General features: G+C 39.3%; 2 protein-coding genes across 2 annotated transcripts in view; one reads left to right on the top strand and one right to left on the bottom strand.

Annotated features, from left to right (window-relative positions):
- pomgnt1 (protein O-linked mannose N-acetylglucosaminyltransferase 1 (beta 1,2-)) overlaps positions 1-26,322 on the top strand; it is a 124,329-nt gene that overhangs the window by 29,283 nt on the left and 68,724 nt on the right. The gene's annotated exons all lie outside the window — the stretch shown is intronic.
- Positions 3,354-18,730, bottom strand: tspan1 (tetraspanin 1; the record flags this gene model as incomplete). Its single annotated transcript, XM_080887306.1, has 7 exons — positions 3,354-3,413; positions 3,498-3,581; positions 4,747-4,890; positions 6,223-6,321; positions 11,680-11,754; positions 12,817-13,023; positions 18,674-18,730. The coding sequence occupies 7 exons, from the start codon at positions 18,728-18,730 to the stop codon at positions 3,354-3,356; spliced, it is 726 nt and encodes a 241-aa protein (XP_080743432.1).

Genomic DNA, 26,322 nt, shown 5'->3' with positions numbered 1-26,322 from the left:
TTTTTTCCCCCTCCTAATTTCTTAGTGTGCGTATAAATTTTGGTCTCTCTCAACCATCCTGGAGGCCAGAGGCTCCACCACTTCCATCCACTGAAGGTAGCAATGTGAAAAGAGTACTAAATCTTCGTTACATATATTTATCTGAGTTTCTAATTGCAGTGTTCTTCATTTTTAAGAGTAGTAAATACGTGAGAAGATTTATTTGATAATCTCACTGGCTGCATTCAATGCCCTGAGATGCAGCTGAGAGAGAGAGAGTGTGTGTGCGTGTGTGAGAGAGAGAGAGAGCGCGATTTCTCTTGTAAAGCTTTTCTAACTGGTGGTCAAATAGAAACCCAACCCTTTAAGAAAATGTTATTCTTTATGGTAAGACATGCAAAAGCAAACAAAGTATTATCTGCTTATGGATACATTTATTTTGAAAGTCACACTATAGAACTGTTTAAGCATTTATTCACTCTGTACTGGTCATGTTATCATTTCAAACAACTGTTATGGATGTTTCAGGCAATTAAAAATGAAAAGATAATTGAAATATTTGTTCCAATTGAGGTCTAAAAACACTGACTTTTAATCCAGATGTTGATATTCTGCCAGATGTTTTAAAAGAACGTGGAGTTTTCAACCATGTTAACAGAGAGGTGTGAGTGTGAGGAAGAGATACTGGACATGTTCTTACCAGCTGATGTAAGAACGCATTAACCAAATGAGTGTGAATTTTAATTCTGTTAGTATTTGCAGTTATTTGATTGGAAGGTGTTTACCTGTCAGAATGAACCACTGACGTTGGGGCTAAGTTTAAGTCCTAGTGTGTTTCTCTGGTTTCAGATCTCTGCAAATTGTCTTTTTTCCCCCTCTGGTTTGTTCTTTCATTTCACTTTGTGGTGTTCCTGCTTTTCTGGGTTTCAAAGGTTAAATTAAATTGAATCATTGTTTCAATAGCAATACAGTTGATTTAATACTGTGGCAGGATTCTGAAAATACTGGAAAGCGCTTCGTATGAGTGACAGAGGAGGATTTGTGGACTTGAATGCAGTTTGACATGTATGAGTTTCTTTTATCTTGGAGATGAATAAAGATTTTTTTTAAACTCACTCTCATGCTTTTTTGCTTTTCTTTTTTTTTCCCCCCTCAAGGCTGTACTGTACAATATTTTAATAATTCAGAAATAAAGATTTATTGTGTGTATAATATTCATGGAATAAACCAGAAGCTCTTGTTGTTCTGAGAGTGTGTGTGGGAGAGAGGAGAGCTGCCTCCAGATTTCCCATGAGAGGCATGCAAAGGAACTGGGAGGCAAAAACCACATAGGGAAATGTATGCAAATCCTCAGGACTCGGTGGATTTCTGTATTCATTGTGGCTGACCAAGGATGAGTGCGGCTTCCTATCCTTTGAGGTCCAACTTTTGCAGCTAAACTGTTTGTTTTTGGTGATTAACCCCACTGACATCAGTCTTTTCTTTTGTTCAAGGAGAGCCACATGTTATGATGCATGTATGTGTGTGGAGGCAGACTTCTAGAGGCGTTTTAAATTCTACTTTATATTTAAGCCAGCAATCAAAATGAAACGGATCTGAGGCTTTACACTCATCAGAGTTTGGCTTGTAGATGCTGCAGAGGACATGCATCTCTTTAAAGGACCATTGTTCAACATTGTGAAATTTTTTGAAACACTGAGATTATTTGGGCATGACAAGGGGGATCTGAATTGAATTGCATGTCAGTGATAGTATTCTTTAATCTTTCATTTATTATTATTATTGTTATTATTATTATTATTTTCAAATGACTTTGTAACAAAAGCAAAAGAAAAGGATCTTCACCCGTGGTCTCAGATCAGTTAGATGTTAAACTTTGAAATGGTGCAGATGAGGGGGTTCTGTGGGAACAAGAGCAGTTGCAGAGATGAATGGAAATTCTCTGTGCATTCATCATTATGAGTGACATGTTTCATAGCATACAAAGACATTTTGTTCATGCATCATCTAAATTATAGATTAGTGTGCCTGCTGAAAATTTAAGGGTCTCCTCACTCTCACTTCACTACACAACTGCAGCCATGACAGAAGGAACTCAATCAATTTATACAGAACTCTACAACTTGTAGTATAACTGTGTAATAAATATAACATGATCTCATTTGATCAAATATCTTACATGCTGTTCCTTTTTCATTTGAAAGTCAGCCATGTCTGTACTTCTTGCTGTTATTTTTTGGTTATAAATGACTGTTTGAACAAGGCTAATGGATAATGTTTGAAAGCATTAATTCAAGAGCAGTGAATAAACAGTTGAAATTAAAATAGAGAAAAAATGTCTTAAAAAGGTAAAAATATTAAGTTGCAATATTACAATAATACAGAGAAAACAAACATTCAGACTACGCCGTCATCTAGAAATTTGATTCTGGATTTAACAGGGACCCAGTGAGAAGAAGCCAAAAAGTTACATCAGTACTCTGCAGCATTTTGGATCAGCTGAAGGCTTGAATTTAGAAGCAGGACATTAATGATTATCTTTGTCCTTAAGACATTCCTGTAGTTTAAATAATTGGTGCGTGTTATGTGGTTTCATGAACAATTCAAGCTGCATATGTCATCCACATTCTTGTGTTGTGGCATTGTTATGCAAGGCCTTCTAATTATACTCCATAGAGGAATCATATATAATGCAAATGGTATTGGTCCTATCTAAAAATCCTTTTTAAAAAAAAACATTTATTGTAAATTCCAGTACTTTAGATTTTCATTTTCATCGTCAATATGATGTCATGTCCGCCATTTACGTTTCTTTCACATCACATTTAGCATATGTCACCTGAAGCAATTTGTTTCCACAGCAGACTTTTGTTCAACTCTCCACTAAATATGGGTAAATATGGGTAAAGGTTTTTGTTAGTTAAACTAAATCATTTTGTTCTGGGTGCTCGCTGACTGAACCTCTTCAGCTCACAGTTTTTTGTTTGCTTCTACCTTTAGGTCCTTATACTGAGTTGACTTTCTGACTTTTGTTGCAGATCTGAAACTGTGGCCACTAAATGTGGATATTAAAAAAAAAGCAAAACCCAAAAGGTGTTGAAAAAAATAACCCAACACTGAAACATATTCAACAAATGTTTGAAATATTTTATTTTATACATACATTCTTTTTGAAAAGGCAACATTGAAAACCAAGGATGATATTGGTAAAAGTGTACTACTTCTAACAGAAACTTATATATGATGTTTTTTTTACATAATAAATATGACTTTATAGCTAATTATTGCATAAAAAGAATAAGAGTGATGTTAATATAGATTTGATTTTTAATTAAATTATCTGTCACTCCCAAAATGTTCTCTGTGAAGACCTCTCAGCTATCTTCGTTATCCAGGTGGCAGTACAAATTAATGGATACCAATATGGCAGCAATCTGGAGAAACAAAAGTGTAAGAGTCCAAACAGAATGACATAAACAGGTTTTGAATGCATCCTTAAGCTTTGCATGAGTTTTTACCTCCAGTAATCCAATTCCTGCAGCAGTGCCTCCCATGGTGCTAGCGTTCTCTTTGATGATCATCAGGATCTGCTGAAAACAGCCCTAATAGGAAATGGGCTCTGGTTAATTCCTAATGCATCATCATAACACGCATGGCTGACACTCATGCAGACACTAATGCAAAAATAACAATCGCAAAACTGCAAAATAATGGTTGGCTCAAAATCCACTACATTTCTAGGCCAGAATCAAGATGCTTGGGGCAGTCAACACTTGGTCCAGAATCAAATATTTTAACTGTTGCTACCGTCATAGAATTTAGACATACATGGTCCCCCACTGTTAAAATCTTAGTGACGTTTTGGTGTTTTTCATTTGTTTGCATAGCTCTGAGGTTATGCAAAAAGAATGACTGTGGAATTTCAATCCATGCAGGAGCTACAATGAGACTTCAGTTGAAGATAAGTTAACCTGAAAAAATGTTAAAGCTTAAAAACGTATGGCAAAAAACAAAAAAATAGCTGCAGTAGACAGTTTCCATTGTTTTTACTGGACATTGTTGTCATTGGGCAGGATGTTCCACACATTTTCACACCACTACATGTGTCAGTAATGAACTACAATGTGGGTGGCATGGTTTCAATACCAGGAATATAAACTTTATTTATGCTTAGCACCATTTATGTCTATGTAAAAATATTTAATATTACAGCATTAAAAAGGTCTTTTACAGGTTTTGGTCTCTATAGTAAGTTCTTATCTAACAACCATACTTAAATTGCACTTTTCTTCTAGAATTAAACCCTCGAAATGCAGTTTAATAATACAAGTCTCATACTCCCAATCACTCACACATTCATACAGTGCTTTATTCTATGCCATACCATCTTGTCTAGCACACATACTCTAATATAAAGCCATCAGAATCTCGGCCGAGGATATTTCAACATGTGAACCGGAGGAACTGACAATCAAACTACCAACTTTCAAATTAGTAGGAAACCTGCTTTACTTCCAGGCCCACAGTCCCCAGACAACTTCATAGCATGACAGAATATTTGTTTTCACTTCTTTTGATTCTATTTTGATTCTAATTAGTGGTCACTAACAGCTACATATGTAGCTGGCAGTTGTCTGCTACATATCAGTGAACTGGACCTGGAACGCCACAGAGCATGGCAAACAGTATTCCTGCTAAACACTAGCTTGTTTGAATTGTCATTGTTTTCATGCCAGAGCTGCACAATGTATAATATGGTAATTTCACCTGCACATTGCTGTACTCTGCCTGGGCTGGGGTGCAAGTGTTGTTGTTGGTCCTGCAACAGATGGAAGGCAGGCTGCCTCCAGTTGCATTTTGGAAGTTAGAGCCCATGAAATCAGTGTAGTTGGAGAAACCACAGCAATGTAGCTGAAAGAAGGATGACATTCTTGTGTTATTCATGCCGCAGGAAAATATGTGAAGAGGGTTATCTACATAATGGTCCTTTCTTAAAGGCACTGTCTTGTCTTGATGTTAGTGGTTTCTATCTCCTCTTTCAGACATATATTCCAGCAGGGTGTAGGTGTTACTTGCCTAAATCTCATTCTTCTCTTTCAGCTAACTCTTCTGGACTTGCCTTAGTCTCTGCAGGTATTTGGTGGTTGCAACTTTCCTGGCAGCCGCTTCATGATTCCCACATCCCTGTCAGATTGCCCTGTAATTCTCGCTATTCTTAGTGTCTGCAATGTTCCCTTTTGGTTTTGCAATCCCCTCAGTTCTGACTACCATCACTCTCTTTGTTTGTTCCCTCTCCAGTTCGAATAGCATTCCACTGTCACTGGTGTAGATCTTGGTGGGATGGATAAGTGAATCGATGTCCTGTTTACTCCTGGCATACAGCTTGATATCATCCATGTAGAGGAGGTGGCTAACGATTGCTCTATTCTGTAAGCAGTGTGTGTAATCAGTCTTGTCAATCACCTGGGATTAAAGAGTTCAGGCCTACAAAGAACAGTGGGGGGAGAGCATCTTGAACAACTGCTCTGTTTACCAGTAGCTGATGTTTTGCCCCTCTGATCCCCAAGGATCTGTGAACATTGGGGATCAGCACTGTCCAGCCTTCAATTATCCATTCCAGCTACGTGTTGTCCATTATCAACCGGTTCATTTCTGCTGCCAGGTGCTCATGGAGTGCAGTTAGTTCTTCAGCAAGCAGATGTGAATCATGTTGGGGCCTGGTACTGTCCAACTGGTGCTGTTCATGCTTGACACTCTTTGTTGGATGTTTGTAATGGTTACTAGATCCTGTTCAGGCAGCAGAAATCCAGACTCATCCGACAAGACAATGTGTTTGCAATTGTCTGTTATTTGAGTTAGTGTTGCTTTCCTACCAGCTGAAAGCATCCCAGCCAACCTTGTCTGACTTCCAACATTCAAGGAATTTCACTCCCTGGATATTTTCTCTTTTGAAGATCATTGTCTGTAGGATGACTATGTTCTAAAATACAGGTAGATCAGCGATTTCTGAAATACTCAGACCAGCCTGTCTAGCATCAGCACCTATGCCATGTTCAAGTCCCTTAAACCACTTTTGTACATGACTAAATGCATTTGTTTCTGTCATGTGATTGGCAGAACAGATATATATGTTAATATGCAGTTAAGCAGGTATACATAAATCAATGGTGAATGTATATACAGTTTATATATATAAAGTTCTAAACACATATAACAAGAATAGGAAAACACAATATCCTGTACCTGTGTCATGGTGCTGTTCCAGAGCTTAGTGACAGCAGGATCATTACCATATTGATTCTGTAGAGCAGGAGTCGCCCACGCTCTCAAGATCCCCTCAGCCTGTGGAAAAAACTGATTTACTGACATCATATATAAACAAATATATCCTCACTGGACACATCTAGTCTGAATTTTATATTTTGTTTCTAAAGTCACTGGGTCAAAATTACCCAGTGACAATCCTTTCTATCTATACTCGCTAGGTTGTTATGTTTAGTTTTAGTGTCTTGTGATGTCTAGGTAAACTGTGTCAGATGTGTCCTCACTTCCCACATTATCCCTCTTGTATTTAGTGTCTGTGTCTTCCTTTGCTCCGTGTCGCGATCCATGGCTGTGTGTTTACTTGTGTGCCTCTCCGTGTGTTTAGGTTATATTTTCCCAGTTTACTTTTGTATCGTTTTCCCCTTGTGTCAGCAATAAAGCTGCCTTTTGAGTTCACTTTCTTGCCCCCGTGTAGTCTGCAATTGGATCCTGCCTGCCTTTCCTGCCTGCACAGAGCCGCATCATGACAAGGATAGCTTGCCCTCATGTCCTCCCTTCTTTGTTTCCTTTCCTTTGCAGATTGCTATTTCTGTTTTGATAAATAAACCTATCACGTACTGTCACAAAGACCTAATTGATGGGTAGGGAGGGTCAGAAATGTACTCTAAATGCATGTAGCCATGTACAGCCCTATTTTCTTTTCTTTTTAGCTTCTCTGTGTGGGTGGACATGTTTGAATGCGTGCACAGTGAATGGGATACATGGGGTATCCCAAGGGGATGCTGCGATACAAGTCACGATTAAATGTGCCCCCCAAGTGAGGCTAAAATCAGAAAGATATATTACTAGGAGGCTAATTCAATACTGTCAATTGCCCTGCGCCTTGTCACTTTCTGTTGGATGCATACACGTGCATTCGCCCACACACGCACGCACGCACGCACGCACGCACGCACGCACGCACGCACGCACACACACACACACACACACACAGTGGATAAGCAACAAAGAGCTTGAAGTAATACACAGTTCAGTGATGCAGGAGATGTTAGCACTGTACATCTATCAATGTAGAGTGGTATGAACACATTTACACATGATCAAAATCTCCACCTTCATCTTTTATTAAATTAGTGATCTCTTGCTCTATAGTATGTTGCTGTTTTTCAAATAATTAACAGTATCTTTTCTTGTATGGCATACATGTTAAGAAGAAAGCAATAAATAAAAATCAAAGCAACTAATTCCAAAGAAAGTGATATACTCATTTGTTCATAGGAGTGGGTTAGTTGTCATAATTGTCATAATTGTCATATTTAGTCATGTTTTTGCTCGTTGGGTTAGCGGGTTGTTGGGTTAGCGCAGAGGTTCCCAAAGTGGGGGAACAGAGCCATTGCGGGAGGGGGGGGGGGGGGGGGGGGGGGGTATGATAATAAAAAAAAAAAAGAGAATGCTTGGATACTGCTAGTATAATGGACAGAGTTTTTTGGGGGGCTTCCAAACATCGCCAAATATGTTTCCAAACCAACTTCTGTCCAAGCCAAAGATTAGAAAATATGATGAAGCACATCTTGCCGTTGGCTTCACCTACGTGGCTTCACCACCTATGTGTCGCCTTCTGTTCCTAAAAAAAGCAACAGAGCACTCGGTGGTCTCACAAACTCAGGTGGGATACTGTCTGTCCAATCCAAAGTAAAGTCCGGGTTCTGTCTGAGGTTGATGTCTAAAAATGATCAGTGCATTGCTGGAAGATGCAATAAGACGGTAGTTGGGAGCACTGTGCCACTGGATACGTCCATACGTGCCAGCAAGAAGTAGCTTTCCAGAAGTGGTCCTTGATTCTTGGAAAACTCTGACTCTTCTAACCCTTCTGAGAATTCTGTTCACTGCTCTGTGTGAACTCTTGTGGGGAACACCTGACCATGGCTGGTCTATGGTGAAATTACCCTTTCTAATGCGCTCAATACTGTTTAGTAACATGGACATGTATGTTTTGGTTTATTGCATGTGTGGGTTAGAATGGATGTTACCAATATCTAATCAGAATTTCATGCTAATGGCACATTTAGAAATATATTTACTTAGAAAATTGGTGGCATGTTCAATACTTTTTAAAAAAATCTGTTGTACATGTATCAGTACAACATACATTTATATTCCTCTTGTTTTTTGGGGTTTTTTGTTTGTTTTTTTAAGGCATTTGGTTTTTAAACATTTTCTAAGTAAGGATAAGAATTAAGAATTAAAGTGGCGCAACTGTTGTGTCACTAAACATCACAGCACATCTATTTCACAGCACATCTATTTCATGTACTCTTAACTCATATCATATCAGCCCTGTAATATATCTCCACTTTGGTCACTTTGTACAAACAGAACCATGACAACGACCACTGACAGCTTCTCATAATACATGCTGGAAATCTCAGTTACTCTGACTACCTGAAGGTTATTGACTTCCTGGTTAGATGAGCAGCAGAGACCCAGAAACCAAAAGGCAGATTTATGCTGCAGATAAGTAATACATGATAGATCAGGTCTTTATTTATATCCTCCTTTATTTGTACCCTCCTCTGTCTTTTACATATTTACACAGGCAGCTATATATATGCATATTAGATGTATATTGTCCATTTTCATTATTCCACTGGTATACTGTTTATTGTGTCTTATGAAAAGCAGGAGATGGAAAGCTGGTCTCACACATTAATATCCACGATGGAACTTACCATGTCTGCAATGAACAAATGATGCTAAAGATAACAAAGAGCACATTAAATTGTTTTAATGAAAACAAAGCTGAGTTATATCTTACATTTAATGGGGGTTCAGGCAATAGCTTGGACCCACTCCTCACTTTCTCTAGACAAGCATGCTCTCTGTTGTCAAAACGTGTCTCACCAGTTGCCGTTTACATGGTTGGCTTTGGTTTGCTCAGCTTTTGGAAATGAGAGTGGAGAGATTGAATTTAACAAACTCAGAGAACGACAGCAGGAGAGCAGCTCAATGTTCAGTCTCCAAGGACAACCACCAACACACTTGCCTATAGCTTCTTTGTTTGATAGGTGGCACACTCAGGATTGAACAGGAACATAATATATTACATTCCACCCAGAGAAAGAAGTTAAATGCAAACCTGGACACTGCAAAAAATAATCTTTAACAGAACATCAGGGCAACTGCATAAAAGATTTAAATCGCTCAACATATATATACATATATATATGTATATATGTCAATTTAGTTCAAAAACTGCTGATTCAAAAGCCTCAGTTTTAAAGTATTTGCACACACATACATCAATGAACGAGAAGGTCGCTTCCCTTTGCCTTTTGGGTCAGAGAATGGGTTCTGTCATTTGTGCTTATGCACAGAATGGCAGTTCAGAATACCGAACCTTCTCCTACTGGGAGACTTTAACATTGTGGGCAACAACAGTGAGACCTAGAGGGGTGTAACTGGTCGGAACAGCGGGTTACCCTGTGGGACTTCAGAAGTAGCTCATGGGTACAGGCAAGCCAAACAGAATGTGGCTCAGCAGTAGCTGAAGCCAAAAAATCTGGTGTGCAGAGGGTGTTCCTGACCTCAACTGAGGATATAGTCAACCAGTGGAAGGAATACTTTGAGGATCTCCTTAATCTCACTGACACATCTTCTGTAGAGGAAGCAGAGTCTGGGGACGAGATCACTGAGGTAGTTTATCCTTTATTGGCCAAGATTTGTACAGGTCCAATGGATTATTTTGTTATTTTGGGTGCAAAATGAAAAAATAATTAACATCTTTTAGGAACCATTTGAATTTTCTCTCTAGCCCAAAATGGTTGAGGAATATGAAAATGTGAAGCGCATGTGAAATAATCTAATCAGACCTGATTTTTTTTACATCCATGTTCAGACAGTACTACCTTGTGGATGTCTTCTGCTACCATGATAACACAATATCCCTGTAAAGCTCACTTTTTCTTCTTTCCAAAGCATTTTGTCTCTAGCACAAATGGTAACAGAGTTATTGACATTTAAAAACTCCTTGTAAAATGGGCCTGCTGGTGGGCAAATGGTAAATTATAATGGCCAACAATAAGTCTGTTTGGTTTCCACCGCAGATGCCCTTTGTCACCAATTCTAAAGGTTAGCCAGGTGGCACACCATTTGTCATCATCACTATACATGAGATTGTTGTTTTCACTGGATTATCATACAAATGATATGGGGCAGCTCTGTCTCAGGAGGTACAATAGGTCATCAACTAATTGGAGCATAGTGGAAGGATCAGTCTGTATGTTGAAGTATCCTTGGGCAAAATAATGCGTTGCCCTCTGAGTTACAACCACATTCATTGGAGTCAGTGTGTGTGAGTATGAGAGTATGAGAATGTTATGTCATAGAGTAGTAAATGCTGTATGAATGTGTATGTGACTGAGTAAATTAGTAGAGAAGAATCAGTAGAAATTTAGAGTAAGTTAAAGAAATAAATGCAGCAGCCACTTGGCAAATAATAATGAGCCAGTCAAACTGTACAGTGGAACCCCGACTTACGAAACTAATTCGTTCCAGAGGGTAAGTCAAAATGTTCGTAAGTCGAAGCACCTTTTTCCATCGCCTTTTCCCAAAACCAAAAACGTCCTCCAGTTTTTGGTTTTGGGAAATATTTTAGCAGTTATAATCTACAGGACTTTCTTTTGCTTGTTTTGTTTGTTTTTGCTTGTTTTTGTCCTTTTTTGTGATACTTTTTGCAGTGTGTACCTGCAGCTTAAACTGGTTTATCAATAGCAGAAGTTCAAACAAATTAAATGAAATTTTCAAGCACTGCAGAGTTCCCTCTGCTCTATTCCCCATTTCCCAGCTGCAGAAAGCCAAGTATTAGATTACCATTCTTGCCTCTGGAATTTCAGGAACAACCGATTTTCTCTTAGGACCCCAGTCTTCACTAACCTCCCTTTTCACAGCGCCTTTGAATTCCTTTTAATTTTTACTTGGTGTGGCACTAAATGAAAATGGAGTATGCATGTATGCAGGTGTGTGTGTGTGAGTGTGTGTGTATGTGAGTGAAAGAGAGAGAGAGAGAAGGCAGACAGAGGGGAACACATATCTAAATAGGCTGTTTTGCATATAAAATGCTTTAGGTTTTATATTTCAGAGTAATATATTGTTCAAAGTGAGAGACAGTGCACACAGCCCCAGGCTATCCCAGAGTCATTAAGTAGCAGAAATGTAGTGAGGTGGACATAAAGCCCATAATTCAATAATAGTCCACTGCTAAGATAGAAAATTTATATTGAGATAAAATCCAGACAATAGCACAATGAGGTGAAAGGGTGGGAGAAAAAGCAGAACTAGATGAGAAAAATAAAAAAAGACAAAAGAAAAAGGAAAAGGAAAAGGAATGAGAGTAATGGACAAAGAGAAAAAGGATGGATGCAGGAAATGAAAACTTACAAACGAGGTGTAGGTCAAAGCTACGACTCCAGTAGCCACTTCAGAAATGAATATGATGAGCATGATGGAGGCAAACTGCAGGGAGAGAAGAAGAGGGGAATGTGTCAAGGTTTTTCAAATATACTGATTAAAAAAAAGCTTATCTATAGTCGCATTGTTGTAAAATCAATGGACAGTGAGTACACGGGTCTATGCTGAAAGGACAGAGCTGATGATCCATCTTCATTTATTATGTTTAGTTCATTACAGCAGTTTCTCAGGTAGGCCAAATATCTGCTGCTAACTGTGATGCCAGTTGTAGAATATACTCCTCTGCTGTCATTCAACTCACCAGGAGCTGTAGACATGATGGGGACGCTGCAGGGGCAAAATGTGCTGCCTGTGCTCCTCATTACTCACTGCAGTGGGCTAAGAGGTAGTTAACGTCTTCGCTAATGAGTGTAATAATGTACAATGTGTTGTACAAGGGTTGGTGGTGTTGCTGATATGGATGAGGAAGGAGGGTGGCTGATGAACCCAGTGTAAAAGCAAGGATGGGTGGGATACCAAAAAAAATGTGGGCCACTTCATGAAACCACACAGTATCATTTTTAGTGTTTTTGATCTTAATATCAGTGTCCTCATTTAAAAGCAGTGAAGCAATACATATATGGATTATTAATCCATGATTGCTGTTTTATTCCATCTAATGAATTGAAGTTTAACATTTAGTCTTATTTCTTTAGTTGCTCAAACTTTCCATTGAGATGTGATTGAGATATGATTCCACTGAAATAATATTTAAGCAATTACAGGTGACAAACTTTTATTGACTCTGAAGACAGACTGAAACGACTACCTGAAACTGTGCATGATATCAGTGACTGACGTGACAGGGTAGTAAAAATATTAGAAGATTGTCTAGGCCTCCGGAGCCTGGAAAATCTGTTAGTGACTCATTATCAGCTTCAAAATTCTGCACACCAAGTGAGTTTCTCCATCTGAATGCACACAGAGAGTGACTCTGCGTGCACCCTATGGTTTTCCTTCCAGTATTTGTTCTTTTCCTATTTGTTACTGTTTGCTACACACTTATTTGTTACGCCAGTGTTCAGGTACTTTATTAGCCATCGTCTAAAGCAGGAGTTGTCCACTTACTGTAAGGAGTAGACACTTGCTCTTCTTATGGGCTGCATAACAGCCCAAGATTCCCAGCAGCACCAGCGCAGCCCCGATGACAATGCAAAAGAAGCCAACATTGACCACCTGGGTACTTTGTTTGGAGAAAGGTCTCAAGATCTGTAGCAAGGAAGCCCCATCACTGCTCACCCAGATCCCCAATGCCAGCAGAGTGAGGCCACCCATCTGTAGGAGAAACAAGATCCATATACTGTACACTTAAGAAAAAATTGTGTTCATTGCAAATTTCTGTTAAGTATGTGCAAGTAATTCCCATTTGACAAAATAAGTAAATTAAATTGTTTAATTGAAAATGGGATGATCTGTTCAGTTCACTTTTTTATTTCTTTATTGACTTCTGCATTTACTTTGCCATGCGTCAAGAGCAGTGCATCAATTTTAACATAGTATGTCCGTTTCTGTTTCCCTCACTCTCACTGTTATTTTCAATGTATTCTACTAGTACAGAATCATTTAAATTGTATTATTGGATACATTAATTGGTTACATTGTTTTTTTTAACAGAGCTGACAAATCAACAAGTTATAATCTCAGACAGACAGCCTCACGCTGATCTTGTTATATCAGATTACTGCTTTCCCCAGGGTGACTGTAGCTTAAGCTATGCATTGTAATGTTAACTGTAAAGTAGTATTTACAGGTAAAAAGAAATTATGAAATAACTACTACAATGACACTTACTTGTAGCATTCCTTATGTTTCCTGCATTTTTTATGTTTGAAAAGACAAATAGGGTCATCATCATTATTATGCACTAATTTGCATATATTTCTAATACACAGAGTGTAGTCAAATAAGTACCCAAATGTGTATCTTGGATATTTCTTTGCACTAATGAGAAAAATGGCTATGTAGCCTAATAGAAGGAAACCAGCTTAAAATATAAAAAAAAAACTGCTTGGTTCATGAAGTCTTCAACCTGTAGTGTCTCACACTGGTCCACAATCAAGTAAGCCTCCCTATGGATATAGCCATTGCCGTTACTTAAGAAACCACATTACAAAACATTACATGCTGCACCAATTAGATTGATGCATGAGCATTACAGACAACAGATAAATTCTTTCAACCACAATTTCCGACTATTTAATGATGTGTTATGAATCCAAACAGAGGTGTCACCAGACAGTGTAGTAGTCTTTGTGTCTAGATTTCATGCCAGCAGCCCCTGAGGGTAAAAATAAAAGTTCTTTTCCTCTTTCCATCTTATAAAAATCCCAATTAACTTCAATGTCTGCAGCAGGCTGCTCTATATGTTTTATCAGTCTCTTGTTGCAGGCACCATCTTCTTTGCTGTAGCGTGCTGGGTTGCAGGCATCAAAGCAAAGGACACAAACAGACTGAACAAACTCATCAAGAAGGCAGAGTCTGTTGTTGCCATGAAGCTCGCCACCCTGGAGGAGGTGATCAGTGACAGAATGCTGGCAAGACCGCAGGCAATGATGCAGCCCCCCCCCCCCCCCCCATAACACACTGGACAATCTGAAGAGCAGTTTCAGGAACAGGTTCCTTCAACCTCGTTGTTGAGGGAACGTTACAGTAGGTCTTTCCTTCCCGCTGCTATTATTTATATGTATATTTATGTTTATACCTATCTCTATTTATGTATTTATCTTAATATTTATTATTCTTAACATTTCTTAATATTTATTCTATCAATATTTCTGTTTCTACACTCATTTTATATGAGTGCTTGATGTTTGGTGTATATTTGCTGCTATGACAACTCAGTTTCCCTCTGGGATTAATATACAGTAGTTTCTCTGACCTGTGTGAAGGCATCTGCAAAATGACAGCATCTTTATGTCACTACCTTTAATTCACACAGGCTCATTGACCAGGAACCGATTCAATAATCATCCAATGCTGTTTGAGAAAGCCAGCCTTCAGGTTTCTGGAGGAAGGCTCCAGGATTACCGCTTTGCCCGTAACAAAGAGAGAATGTTACTATCCTCCATTAATTTTATGGACTGCAGTGTAATTTTTCCATCTCCAGCTTTACAAAAACTGGACACTACGTATGTGTCCAGTATCCCCATGGGCATTCACCGAATAGCTTAGTAGTTAACAGCACTGTTTCACAGAAACTGTTATCTCCAGGTGCTTTACAACACAACATCAAAGTGAAGCCCAGTGAATATTAGTCTCTAGGTTTGGTGAGCGAGATAAATATGGATAACAAAAAGGTCAATATGATAAGGGCTAAATGTGATGTTGTCTTGCTGCTGTATTAATCATGTAAAAATATTTAATACATTTTCATTAACATGACAAAGAGTTATGGCAAATTTAAAATTGGATCACATTTTATATCATGTCTTGCTGTCATAAGTCAGTAGTCAATTCAATTGCTGATTTCACTGCTGCGTGATACTTTCTGGTGAATTTCTGTTCACCAGATAGCTGTTGTACTTTGATTCTACTTGCATTTGCTAACAAACTACTGTAATGCTATCTTTGCAGAACTCTAACTATATGTATGTATGATAAAATGTGCTCTATAAATAAAATGTAATTGCCATGATCTCTCCGGCTCCTCCTTCATGTCTCCATCTTTGACTTTCTCTTCACTTTCTTTTATACCCTTTTAACCTTCTCCCTCCCCTCTGTGTATTTCACCCTCCACTCACCCTACTTTGAAGCCTCATATGAGCAGTCAGGCTCTATCAGACTGGTTTCAGTCATGGGACCCCCTTCTGCTCCACATCAGGAACCAGCACTCCACACTCCAGCACTCTTTCAGACACTGACATGTCCCTTATGGGAAAAATCTCCTGCTTCCTGTCTTTGTCTTTCCTACACATTCTCTTTGTTTTTGACTCTCTCATTTATTCTTGTTTTCACTCTCCACCTCTTACTCTGGGGTGTCTCTTCAGCCTGTTCAGTTCATCATAGCATTGTCGACTAAATGTAATGCAAGAAGCATATTTCCCCTCAAACCCCATTTCTGTCACCATCATGCCCCATCTACAAAAAAGTGAAAAGTGTGCCAGCTATAAATACACTTATCACAGCTGGCACAGTTTTCACCTTTTTTGAGACCTTTGACGGTGTGTTATATGCATTTGGATGTCTTTTTCAGGATCTACATTGCAAAGGGAATGGGAGTAAACCAGGTTTTATGAGACTGAGAATTGGTGCTAGTGGTGGAGAAACAATATCTTTGTCATCTATAGAAACAGAAAGAGTCTTACAGTTAGTGGACTGTGACTGAATAACAGGCTGCAGAATGAGAAACAAAGGCTCCAATAAGGGGAGAGTAAAGCTACAGTGGGAATGAAAAGAGAACCTCAGGGGAATTAGTTCACTTTGAAAAGCTTGGAAAGTGATAGAAGAATAGACAGATAGATTTATCTTTATTAATGGGCTATGTACCACAGCCCTTTAAGGTGGCAGTATTAAAAAGCCATCACTTGACCCAGGAGTTATAATTTTGGATATTGGCCTAATTATAAGGTAAATTATAGAGTAGTTGTAAAACAGCTAACTGGTTTGATCGAACTCATCACATACAAAAAGTGCAATAGTGAAGATCAAAAATGATCTGCTTATGGCCTCTGACAGTGGACTTGTCTCTATGCTTGCCCTGCTAGAGCTCAGTGCAGCTTTCACCACTGTTGACCATAATATTTTATTACAGAGATTACAACATGCCATAGGTAATGAAGTTGCTGCACTGCAGTGTTTTGAATCATATCCATCAATAAACTCCAGTTTTTTTCATGTAAATGGAGAGTTTTCTTCACACACTGAGGTTAACAGGTATCTGTGCTAGGACGCTTAGGCCATATCATTAGAGGATGTAGCATACATTTTCATTGCTATGCAGATGATGCATACCTTTATCTATCAAGAAAGCCAAATGACACACATCAAATACTTAAACTACAGGAATGTCCTAAAGACATAAAGACCTAGATGCTTTAATTTCCTGTTTCAAAATTCAGATAAAACCATGAGGATTCTACTCTTCCCTAAAGTCTTGGTGTATAAAAACATGGTGTACACATGGTGGATGGCATTACCTGGGCTTCCAGTAACACTGTGAGGAATCTTGGAGTCATTTTTAACCAGGATATCTTCTTCAATGCGCACATTAAACAATTATACCATCAGTCAGTACTGATGCAGAGAAGGTTGTTAATACATTTCAGCTCCATTGGTGTTTATAAAATTAACAACGGGTTCACTAGAGGGGCCAAAATGAGATATCCCCACTAGTTCACCAGTTTTCCTTTTAGGGCCGGTGTAACTACTGGTAGCATGAGGTGTTACGTGGAACCTACGGACATTGGGCAGGTAGTCCAACTCCTGGCAATGCAACATATTGATGTGCCATCCTGGAGGCTTGCTGTTTCTCCTAGCACAGCGGTCCCCAACCGTTTTTGCGCCACGGACCGGTTTATGCCCGACAATATTTTCACGGACCGGCCTTTAAGGTGTCGCGGATAAATACAACGAAATAAAACTAGTACCGGTACCGAAAAAAGAAGATTTATTCATAACACACGTGAAAAGACCCAACGATAAAAACGATAACAAAATAACGCTCAAAACCGAAAAAAACCCTGAAAACCATACATTTCACACCTGAGCCTCAACTCTCGCAGCCCGGTACCAAACGACTCACGGACCGGTACTGGTCCGAGGCCCGGGGGTTGGGGACCGCTGTCCTAGCACACTCTCAAGCCACTTACTAGTGTTTTGATCATGAGCAACACATTCACAGATTAGAAGATTCAGTGGAGAAGTACAAATCATATGTTAAGATAATCTTGAACAGTTAAACACTTTGATTATTAAGTGTGAGATTCAGATTTTGTTTGGACTCTACTATAGTAGTTTTGCATGATTAGCATTTTGAAATAACTGGGCTTTTGAGCTGCCCCTCATTTCACTTCTCTGTCCGATGTGACATATTTTAGCTGCTTCCCTGTTCCCTATGAGATTTATCTCTCTTTAACTAGCATTTGATTACCTGGACCTTGTATGCACCTGAACAGCAGGAAGGGGCTTGTGTGCTCATAGCTCTCGCTTTTACTACATTTAATACTTATGCATATGTACTCACACTATTTATTTATCACTGAAGATAAGGAAACACAGTCTTAGTTGCTATCCTTTAATGTTCCTATACGTGCTCACTTATTTAGTTTTCTCCTGCCACTATGAACAACAGGGTTTAGTTCTTGAAAAAACGTCTGCTTTAGATATGTTTTGAAGGGAGCTGCAGTTGCAAAAATATGTTTGAGCGTTCACATTAAAGCAAGATCTTCATGACCAATAAATAACTGTTACATCATTCTCCTGTGCTGTCTTAGATTTCAGACGGACATCACAATCGCCGCACCTTGAGAGCTGCTGCACCAAATTTATCAAGCAGCACTCAGCCGATGATTTCCATTTTGAGGAAAATGGCTCATGCTATATCTCATCTATAGCTCACCTGGGAGAGCAAGAACCCAAGTGAGCCCAGACCCCAAGCAAACTTAGCTTAACATTGGTAAGACTGAGGTGAAGATGTACGTGGCATAATTAATGTACAGCCTTTAAAGTTAATGAGGTAAAAATTGCAACAACCAGGCAAAATCTTTGGTATAGAAAAAGTATTATTTAGGCCTTCAGAGTGGTCAGAGATGATTATGTAACATCTCTTTTTGCACTGAATGGGAAAGGGAAATTATTTTCCAGGTTGTTTGTTTGTTTTTTTTACTTTTTTTCTACGAATGTCACTCAGTAAATGAGTGTCTCACAACCATGCCTCAACATCTTCCTAGTCATGCTGTATGTGTAATCAGAGTGGAAACATACTTACAAAGATAAAGAAGTTGAATAGCACCATCATGAATTTGAGAAACATGAAGGAGCACATTTTAATCTGCAAAAGGAGGAAATTAATTTTAGGGTTTTGTACTTACATTACTGAGGACTCTTATCTAACACACACGCAAATGTTATTGGAAGGTTATGAAAAGGAAAATTAGAGAAAAGATAAAGTTCAAAAGTGGCAGCGATCTTACCTCTTTCTGTAAAACCAAAGTAGAGAAAAATTAAACCAGTTGGCTTTCTGAATTAAATAGTGACTAAAAATGCAGCAGAAACTTAAACACAAATGATCATCTGTCTCTTTAGTTTATCTCTTTCCAGGAACTTCCAGAGATGCAGGTAAAAAGTGCATGTCTGAGATCACAAATCTGAAATTTGTTTCCTCTTGGTGGAGCAAGAGGAGTGCTGGGTGTGTCTTGGAGGATACAGGTGACTGCAGGTGAAGGTGTGGTGCTGCTTAGGTGGCAGCTGTGAACCCTGCAGGGACAGGGACACATTCAAAGCAGTGGATTTTCTTTTTTTCCTTTTGTACATTTTTACATATTCATCACACTTACATATATCATTTACATTTCCTTCATTTGTGGATATGGCTGTCCATGTGGTTTACTAGAGTCCCAAATCCTTAGAAATGTGTTTTTGAACCCTTTCCAGACTGATAGAGGTCATTAACTTGTTTACTCATTTGTTATTGAGGTTGTTTTTTTTTTAGATTGTGGCTTGACGTATGTGTCTGTGGTTTTTCACAGCATTGAAAAATGAATTTGCAATAGACCTTTAAACCTGTGACAAGATTAAAACAACCCACAAATCCTAGGACAACAGATTAAAGTGAAGACCGAAAGGTGCTGTAGGTAGCGCAGTATTCGACTTAGAAAGACAGAACCTTTCAATTCTAGCTCGTCAAAACTTGCAGCTGTGTCACGCTGTGTGAAACTTGTTGATGTTTGAGCTGTTCATATACTTTACCATCCAACTCTGAGGTCCCATTTGTACTCGAGCTGAACACTTTTACCGTTCCCATCTTGGTGTTTGAAATCAGAGCATAATAAGCAAGGTGAATCTGCTGACACACACGCACAGATGCATCAGGCCAGCTTAGGGCTCACTATCTCGCCCCAGGATCCTTCAAGATGACTTGCTCCATCTCCTCAGCCACATCCATCATTTTTGAGTCCATCTGTATAAGCAAGACCTGCCCTGTAAAATAAGTTTTCTCAACCTCAACATATGTTGCATACATCATCCTACATTACTACAACTAAATAGGTCAGAGTCTTAAGAAATCAGTAAATCCTAATAAATGAACAAATAAACGATACAATTGTTCCATTATTTTATTACTTCTGTTTTTGATGTCTTCAACATTCATAGATTTGCAAACTGCCCTGTTCAGCATTGTACACAGCCTCTCTCTCGCATCTTTTGGAAATATTATTACAAGACTTAACAAAGTACACTTATTTTATATGATGAACCACACTCTGCATATGTTCAGTTACTGTCACCACATTAAAACGTTGCTCACACTTGTTGGCACTCTCCTTGTCTTTGCTGTTTAATGGTTACTATCAGAGCCACAGATCAGCAGTATCTGATCTCTGTTACTGCTGCCTGCTGTCAACTCTATTGTTCATCTCTGCTTTCTTTGTTCTGTTTCTTACTAAGCACTGCAGCATCCCGTCCTGACCACCAGAGGGGAGCAGTGAACTACAGAGGTACCTGTCAGAGCTTTGTCTCTATTGTCCTGCAACTTTTACTGGCTAACCGGTCTTTCTCTGAGTGCAAGAATGTGCCTCCCTTTTTCTTTGTTCTTCATTTTAACTAGCTGTGTGCACCTTTAGCAGCCAATCAAATGTAACTGTCTAAATAATACTTCTCCAAAATAAAACCTAGTATATAATTAGGAGTGTTGTATGTTGACCATTTTCCCATATTGTCTTTTATGTTTAAAGAACAAAAGCTTCCTTGTCTCCCTTTGTGTCTTTCTGATAGTCTTTATTTGAAACACATTTCTACAGCGCTACAGCGAAGGGGGGGGGGGGAGAGAAAAATGACAGGAACCCTCAATCTAGTGCCACCTTGTTGGGAAGTTGAGTCCATATCAGCCAAAGTCTTTCTCAGTAATATCACTTTAATGGTCTTATTGTGAGTTATGACAGTCTCACCCACAGGGTCGTTAACCCACTGGTCCTTAATCTCAGTGAGTGAAGCACCTGTCAGGCTTTGTTAGCCATTAAACTGTTAATAATCTCTGCTCACGTCCAAGAACGCACGTACTCTGCAGCCACTGTGTGTGGAAAAAGAAATGGTGATTTTTCATCACCTCTGATGAAAGAAGTGGCAGCTTTGTAGATGTCTCACCGAGATGAAAAAGGTAAAAAACAAAGGTCTCTTAATGAGGTCATTTAGACTGAGTATTATCAGTGGCCCTCCAGGGCAGCCACCACAGTTATACATCTGCTGTTGCTGGGCTGTTTCCATAACATGTATACCTTATAAATCCCATGTGAGCATCGACTCATCTTTTACCTTGATTTTAAAATTGATGTAATATCAGCCAGTATGTGATCTTCTGATCATTAAAAGTTCTCAGAATCCTCAATGGAGTTTCAGTCTAGAAATAAATTATTACACTAAATTGCAGAGCCATACCTATAATTTGTTGGCGAGACATAAAAATATCCTTTACCTGTAAGTTTTAGGGAAATGTATTTTTTGGCCCTGACGATTTCGCTGTACGTTGCAAAACAACATGTTTGATTACAAAGATTAGTTAATAACTTTAATGTCAACCATGGAAATACTGGGAGAAGTATTTATGGTTGGTGTCTTTTACAGGAGTCACTTTGTGTTAAAAAGTGATCATCATTGTGGGAAAAAAAATCCATAACAGCTCAGCAAAGGCTATCACAAAGACAGTATGAAAATTCTCAAGCTAAAATGCAAAACACTGACTGCACACCTGACTGAACACCCATAGGCATCCTGACCACATCAGCAACATTACGTCAGTCGAATAATGACAGTGTACCATTCAGTCTAAAAAGCAGCACTGTTTGTTTATCAAACCATTATTGTTACAGTATTACATTTTAATGCCCTGAAAACCAGCCTCAGCCTGAAAGCATGTCTTCCCCTGGGGTTGATCTCAGCCATTCAGGAGAGGCTTGGTCATACGGAAAGTAGAGGCGCTTAGTTCCTCACATGGAAATGAGCTAGGTGAGCTGATATGGGCAAATACTATAACCCCTTGAACACCTACAGAATAACTAGCTGTTGTCTCTTAGCTGCCTTGAGCATGCATTGCTACACCACTGAATGAGGTGACTGGGGTCTGCACATCTCTGCTTCTTTAAAAGAAAGAAAGTTGGATGGATGCATGGATGACTCACCTAAAAGATGAAAACAAAAGAAAAGAACAATTTTGATGGAATATTGTTAGAAATTTTGGCCTCCTACAAATAAACCTTTCTCAAAGCATATTCCTGTTATTATTATACATTTCTTGGCACACGCTATTTTTTAGAACTACCATGAGCGTGCTCCAACTTTTGACTGTTACTATGTTACTGCATTATTATATTACCATTTTAGTACACTTTTGATATGCACACGGACCATCCACAGGATTAAAATCTTGCACCTAATGTTATGCCCCCCAAAACAGCTGTTAGGACTGTTAGAACATGAAGACGGGATCTCTGAGCAGCTCCTGTAGTGTCTGAAACAGAGAAATTGGAAGCAGATCCATTAAATTCTAGGGTGGAGCCTCAGTGGATTGGGCTTATTCAAGCACATGCCACAGATGCTTGATCGAATTGGGATCTGGGGAATTTCCCTGGCTGGGTCAATGCCTTGGGCTTTTTGTCATGTTACTCGAGCTGTTCTTCTGTGAAAGGCCCCTACTGTTGGAAAGCACTATTGCCATGGGATGGGTGTGTGTGTGTGTGTGTGTGTGTGTGTGTGTGTGTGTGTGTGTGTGTGCGCTTGTCTTCTGCAGTTATGTTGGGTGAGATATGTCAAGCTAAAATATAAATGAATTTAATCTGACACTGAATGAGTGATAAATCATCAAATGTCTCTGTGCTGTGTAGAAAAATCTCCAAGATCTTTTCCCCTTTCCATAAGGAGGAAAATGTTTGTTCCAAAAAAGCGAGCATTGGCATTGTGAAGATGAAATGTTTCCACCTGACAGTGATGATATGCTGTCCGTGTGTGTGGGCAGAAAGGGACTAACAGGCCCCCTTTCAGACAGTGTGAAATCTGGCCTTCAGAGTTCATGACCCTGCTGTAAACCACCAACACAGGGCCTCTTGATTTGTATTGGAGCAAATAGCCTCCGGTCATAGCATGTGAATTACAAAAATCAGATGACGATGATGATAAGGGTGATGATTGTGATGTATGCTAGCACCTATCCTGACCTCTCCTTCCTGCTACCCCAAGGCAGGCTGTGCTGCTAATCTCTGAACTCAGCAACAAAGAGGATGAAAATATGAGCCGATGAATCATCTCTGCAGCCCGGTGATGCCCTTTGTTCGCACAAATAACAATTGCAGGTTTCACTCATTATGAAAGGACTAATTATTTCCACATGCTAATGATATTGAGAGACTTTAAACAAGCACTCCAGTCACTCCATTATTGTTCATAATCTATTATGTCAGGATTACAGGCAGATTTTTTTTTTTCAAGAGAGGGACCGACCAGCAACTATTTAAACACGGTCAGTATAGCAAGTGATACCTCTGTGACCTCTATTGTGTCTCCTGGTCCTTAATTTATCTCCCTGTCTTACACACACATGCACACACACAAAAGCATTGCATATTAAATTCACAGCCATCCATTAGGCCATAGGCGGCCCATGCTCTATAAATCAAAACTAAAGGGCCAGCTAATTGACTCACACACAAAGGAACAGGATCGCTAGATCGGGAGATATATGAAGGGGGAGAAGGGATGAAGACGAAGGGATGAGGAGGAAAGGGTTAATAGAAAAGGAAATGTATGGGGGGGGGGGGGCAGGGACAGAAATGAAGAGGAGTGGAGCAGCAAAATCCAGGAGTGTATTGCTGCCTTTGACCTGGGTGCCTCCTTTGTTCTATGACTGATGGTGTTCGCCAATGACACACATTGCTTGTGAGCCCCCGTGGCCACAGAGTTGATCTCAACACCTATAGGGCCATGGTGCAGCAGGGGCAACTCTCAGAGGGCCCTTAGCAGCACTGCTAATTAGTTAAAAGGGGTCATTTTTATGCAGTCTCTCCGTCTCTTTATCTTCAACTCTCATGCTCTCTCTGCCTCCCTCTATATTTCTCTCAGCTATCACTCCATTTCCCTCACACCCCTCTTGCACTTTGTCACTGCCACTCTAATTGTATCTGGTCTAATAACCAGTGTGACTTGGGTCTAACATGCTGGTCGTTAGCTCTTGATTTAAGTTTAGAAACTTTAACTTCCGTCCCTCACTGCTTTAGACTAATCTGTTGAATATAGGAACCAGAGTGACATTATTCTTTCTACAAGTAAGAACTCTATAATTAATGAATGGAGATTGAGAAGGCCCAGTGAGTTACAGGTCACCAGGGTCTGATGACTAATCCAGGACTTGAGCTGGCCAGAATTATAATTATATCTGACTATAGTTGGAGAAATCTACTGTCCCAGAGATCATATTTCTCTGTAAAATTTTGAAATGTTAGTGATTTGTGATGTTTAATAAAATTATTCATGGTGGTGTTCTATAGACATTCAGGCCTAATATGTACAGTGCATACAGAAAGTATTCACAGCGCTTCATTTATTTCACATTTTATCATATTACAGCCTTTTTCCAAAAATGTCCAATATAATTTTTCACCACAAAATTCAGCACACAATATGCTATGAAGATAAAGAAGAGAACATTTTTGTGTATTAATTAAAAATAAAAAACAAAGTGTACATAAATATTCACAACCTTTGATCAGTACTTTCACATGCTCTGTAGCATCTGACCTGCTGCTCTTATAGTGTACCTTTAATAAAATGTATTAAAGGTACACAACAGGGTTATTGACTGCACTTCTATATTGCAATGAAGTTACACAGTAACATATTTTCACAACTTTTCAAATCCTCCATTTTTGTTCACTTTGCTACAAGTTTTTCTATTTTCCTTTTCTAAAAGCAGAGTTGAGCGTTTCAAATCCAGAAGTTTGTCACTAGGCTTGACAAAAACCTTAGCGCAGCATATAAAGATTTATTGTTCCACATTTCCTCAATTTTATCTAAATATTAAACTAGTCCAGCCTTGAATCTTTTAGTCAGAACTGTAGCCTGTATAAGAAGGCTGCTGTCATGTCGGTTTTTTTGAAACAAGAAGTAACTTTTATTTAAATATGGTTACTTTAGGTTTAGTGCTCAGTTATCAGCTAACACAAACAAGCGCCACTTAAAACTGTATGAATGAACATTACTAATTAGTGAAAATGAAGCATCTTGGTAATTTTCAAAAAAATATTACCAGATTAAGTATTTCAAGTTTTGATTTCAGGTAACTAATTGAATCATAAATGTTATGCTTTCATTTGTAAATCATTTGTATAAAGACACTGAAATCATGAGTATGTGTCAGACAGTGTGTCAGCCCCAGATTTGCTTTGTGGTCTCTTTATGCCATTCAACAAGTGATGATGATGAGAGATGATGAGATAGCCTTTATTTGTCAGTTGCAGTTGCCCACAACCGAGATGACAGACCTTGCCAACCGTACATACAATACACAAACATCACATTGGGGAGGCTAGGTAGCAAGGGGGGGAAAAAAACATCGAAATGTGTAACACAAAAGGATAATACAGAAAAACTCCTCTGCACAGAAGCACATAAATGTCCACAGCACAACATTATGGAGCACGTGACAAGCAACTGGGGTGGGTAGGGGGTGAGGAGTAATCCCAAGCAAACACAGCAGCCATCCTGCCCTGCAGCTATTTTTCCAGCGCTGGGCCCAGACCCGCCGTGTTCTCCAGGAGGGAACAAGCATCGAAGGCGTTTGGGAAGTGAAACAATGCTAATCAGATAAGTTTGAGAGAGATACAGGTCTTCTTATTGAGGCTACAAGATGCTTCAAAGAAGAAAACAAAAACAGATGACCACGTGGCACAGATGAAGCTAACACAGTTAAACAGCATGCCAGATGTTTTAGAGATCTTTTGTATACGTTTGCATTGTGCCTGCACCGCGCAGGTCATTCTGCTGCACTCTGTGAAGGTCACATCTCCACACTCGTCTCTACTCAGTGCACACGTCCTGGGCCAATCGATGCATGAAGCCATTTCTGGGATGTTGAGCATGTAGCTCGTTGACTAATGACATAGCTCTATCACGCATGAGAGTTGCAAAAGGAGTTGCCATAGCAACAGAGTCTGTTTATCTAAACCCGCAAGATTAATAGCTTGAAAATGAGTCTTCTCTATAGGGGAATATTTTAACAGACGATCGTGGCTCAAGAGTTGGCAGTTCGTCTTGTAATCGGAAGGTTGCCGGTTCGAGCCCCGGCTCAGTTGACACTTCACCTACTGGTGTTTGCTGATGGTGTGATATGGCAGCCTTGCTTCTGTCAGTCTTCCCCAGGGCAGCTGTGGCTAT

The sequence above is a fragment of the Rhamphochromis sp. 'chilingali' genome (assembly GCF_963969265.1).
Source record: "Rhamphochromis sp. 'chilingali' genome assembly, chromosome: 7".
Lineage (NCBI taxonomy): Eukaryota > Metazoa > Chordata > Actinopteri > Cichliformes > Cichlidae > Rhamphochromis > Rhamphochromis sp. 'chilingali'.
The sequence above is the reverse complement of the archived record's forward strand: the minus strand, read 5'-3'. Positions and strand labels throughout refer to the sequence as shown.